At 50.5% G+C, this 2,975-nt stretch overlaps 1 protein-coding gene across 1 annotated transcript; it reads left to right on the top strand.

The window, feature by feature from the left end:
• The first annotated feature begins 294 nt into the window (after positions 1-294).
• LOC142072250 (uncharacterized) lies at positions 295-1,976 on the top strand. Its single transcript, XM_075128944.1, has 2 exons — positions 295-1,068; positions 1,456-1,976. The coding sequence occupies exons 1-2, from the start codon at positions 489-491 to the stop codon at positions 1,974-1,976; spliced, it is 1,101 nt and encodes a 366-aa protein (XP_074985045.1). The 5' UTR covers positions 295-488.
• The last annotated feature ends 999 nt before the right edge of the window (positions 1,977-2,975 follow it).

Raw genomic sequence — 2,975 nt, 5'->3', positions numbered from 1 at the left:
TGTCTCACTTCTTCCTATGAGCCTGAGCCTCCACTGACTTTAAGCACCCAACTTCCATTGATTCAATAGGAGTTAGAAGCCTAAATACCTTTTGAGGGTCTGGGCCTAAGTCACTTTTAAAAATGAGACTTAGCCCTGGTCTACACTAGGACTTTAGGTCGAATTTAGCAGCGTTAAATCGATTTAAACCTGCACCCGTCCACACAATGAAGCCCTTTATTTCGACTTAAAGGGCTCTTAAAATCGATTTCCTTACTCCACCCCTGACAAGTGGATTAGCGCTTAAATCGACGTTGCCGGCTCGAATTTGGGGTACTGTGGACACAATTCGATGGTATTGGCCTCCGGGAGCTATCCCAGAATGCTCCATTATGACCGCTCTGGACAGCACTCTCAACTCAGATGCACTGGCCAGGTAGACAGGAAAAGAACCGCGAACTTTTGAATCTCATTTCCTGTTTGGGCAGCGTGGCAAGCTGCAGGTGACCATGCAGAGCTCATCAGCACAGGTGACCATGATGGAGTCCCAGAATCGCAAAAGAGCTCCAGCATGGACCGAACGGGAGGTACGGGATCTGATCGCTGTTTGGGGAGAGGAATCCGTGCTATCAGAACTCCGTTCCAGTTTTCGAAATGCCAAAACCTTTGTCAAAATCTCCCAGGGCATGAAGGACAGAGGCCATAACAGGGACCCGAAGCAGTGCCGCGTGAAACTGAAGGAGCTGAGGCAAGCCTACCAGAAAACCAGAGAGGCGAACAGCCGCTCTGGGTCAGAGCCCCAAACATGCCGCTTCTATGATGAGCTGCATGCCATTTTAGGGGGTTCAGCCACCACTACCCCAGCCGTGTTGTTTGACTCCTTCAATGGAGATGGAGGCAATACGGAAGTAGGTTTTGGGGACGAAGAAGATGATGAGGAGGAGGTTGTAGATAGCTCACAGCAAGCAAGCGGAGAAACCGGTTTTCCCGACAGCCAGGAACTGTTTCTCACCCTAGACCTGGAGCCAGTACCCCCCGAACCCACCCAAGGCTGCCTCCTGGACTCAGCAGGCGGAGAAGGGACCTCTGGTGAGTGTACCTTTTAAAATGCTATACATGGTTTAAAAGCAAGCATGTGAAAGGATTACTTTGCCCTGGCATTTGCGGTTCTGCCTTTGCAAAAGGTTTCTGGGGAGGGCAGCCTTATTTCGTCCTTCATGGTAGGACACTTTACCACTCCAGGCCAGTAACACGTACTCGGGAATCACTGTAGAACAAAGCATTGCAGTGTATGTTTGCTGGCATTCAACCAAAATCCGTTCACGCGGTGGGAGGAGGCAAAATGTGACCTTGTAACGAAAGCACATGTGCTATGTATGTAATGTTAACAGCAAGGTTTACCCTGAAAGAGTGTAGCGACTGTTTTATAAAATGTGTCTTTTTAAATACCGCTGTCCCTTTTTTTTTCTCCACCAGCTGCATGTGTTTCAATGATCACAGGATCTTCTCCTTCCCAGAGGCTAGTGAAGCTTAGAAAGAAAAAAAACCGCACTCGCGATGAAATGTTCTCCGAGCTCATGCTGTCCTCCCACACTGACAGAGCACAGACGAATGCGTGGAGGCAAATAATGTCAGAGTGCAGGAAAGCACAAAATGACTGGGAGGAGAGGTGGAGGGCTGAAGAGAGTAAGTGGCGGGCTGAAGACAGGGCTGAAGCTCAAAGGTGGCGGCAGCGTGATGAGAGGAGGCAGGATTCAATGCTGAGGCTGCTGCAGGACCAAACCAGTATGCTCCAGTGTATGGTTGAGCTGCAGCAAAGGCAGCTGGAGCACAGACTGCCACTGCAGCCCCTCTGTAACCAACCGCCCTCCTCCCCAAGTTCCATAGCCTCCACACCCAGACGCCCAAGAACGCGGTGGGGGGGCCTCCGGCCAACCAGCCACTCCACCACAGAGGATTGCCCAAAAAAAAGAAGGCTGTCATTCAATAAATTTTAAAGTTGTAAACTTTTAAAGTGCTGTGCTTAAAGTGCTGTGTGGCATTTTCCTTCCCTCCTCCACCACCCCTCCTGGGATACCTTGGTAGTCATCCCCCTATTTGTGTGATGAATGAATAACGAATGCATGACTGTGAAGCAGCAATGACTTTATTGGCTCTGCAAGCAATGATTAAAGGGAGGAGGGGAGGGTGGTTAGCTTACAGGGAAGTAGAGTGAACCAAGGGGCGGGGGGGTTCATCAAGGAGAAACAAACAGAACTTTCACACCGTAGCCTGGCCAGTCATGAAACTGGTTTTCAAAGCTTCTCTGATGCGTACCGCGCCCTCCTGTGCTCTTCTAACAGCCCTGGTGTCTGGCTGCGCGTAACCAGCAGCTAGGCGATTTGCCTCAACCTCCCACCCCGCCATAAACGTCTCCCCCTTACTCTCACAGATATTGTGGAGCACACAGCAAGCAGTAATAACAGTGGGAATATTGGTTTCGCTGAGGTCTAAGCGAGTCAGTAAACTGCGCCAGCGCGCCTTTAAACGTCCAAATGCACATTCTACCACCATTCTGCACTTGCTCAGCCTGTAGTTGAACAGCTCCTGACCACTGTCCAGGCTGCCTGTGTATGGCTTCATGAGCCATGGCATTAAGGGGTAGGCTGGGTCCCCAAGGATACATATAGGCATTTCAACATCCCCAACAGTTATTTTCTGGTCTGGGAATAAAGTCCCTTCCTGCAGCTTTTGAAACAGACCAGAGTTCCTGAAGATGCGAGCATCATGCACCTTTCCCGGCCATCCCACGTTGATGTTGGTGAAATGTCCCTTGTGATCCACCAGAGCTTGCAGCACTATCGAAAAGTACCCCTTGCGGTTTATGTACTCGGCGGCTTGGTGCTCCGGTGCCAATATAGGGATATGGGTTCCGTCTATAGCCCCACCACAGTTAGGGAATCCCATTGCAGCAAAGCCATCCACTATGACCTGCACATTTCCCAGGGTCACTACCC

The sequence above is a fragment of the Caretta caretta genome, chromosome 5 (assembly GCF_965140235.1).
Source record: "Caretta caretta isolate rCarCar2 chromosome 5, rCarCar1.hap1, whole genome shotgun sequence".
NCBI lineage: Eukaryota > Metazoa > Chordata > Testudines > Cheloniidae > Caretta > Caretta caretta.
This window is presented reverse-complemented; position numbering and strand designations above follow the sequence as displayed.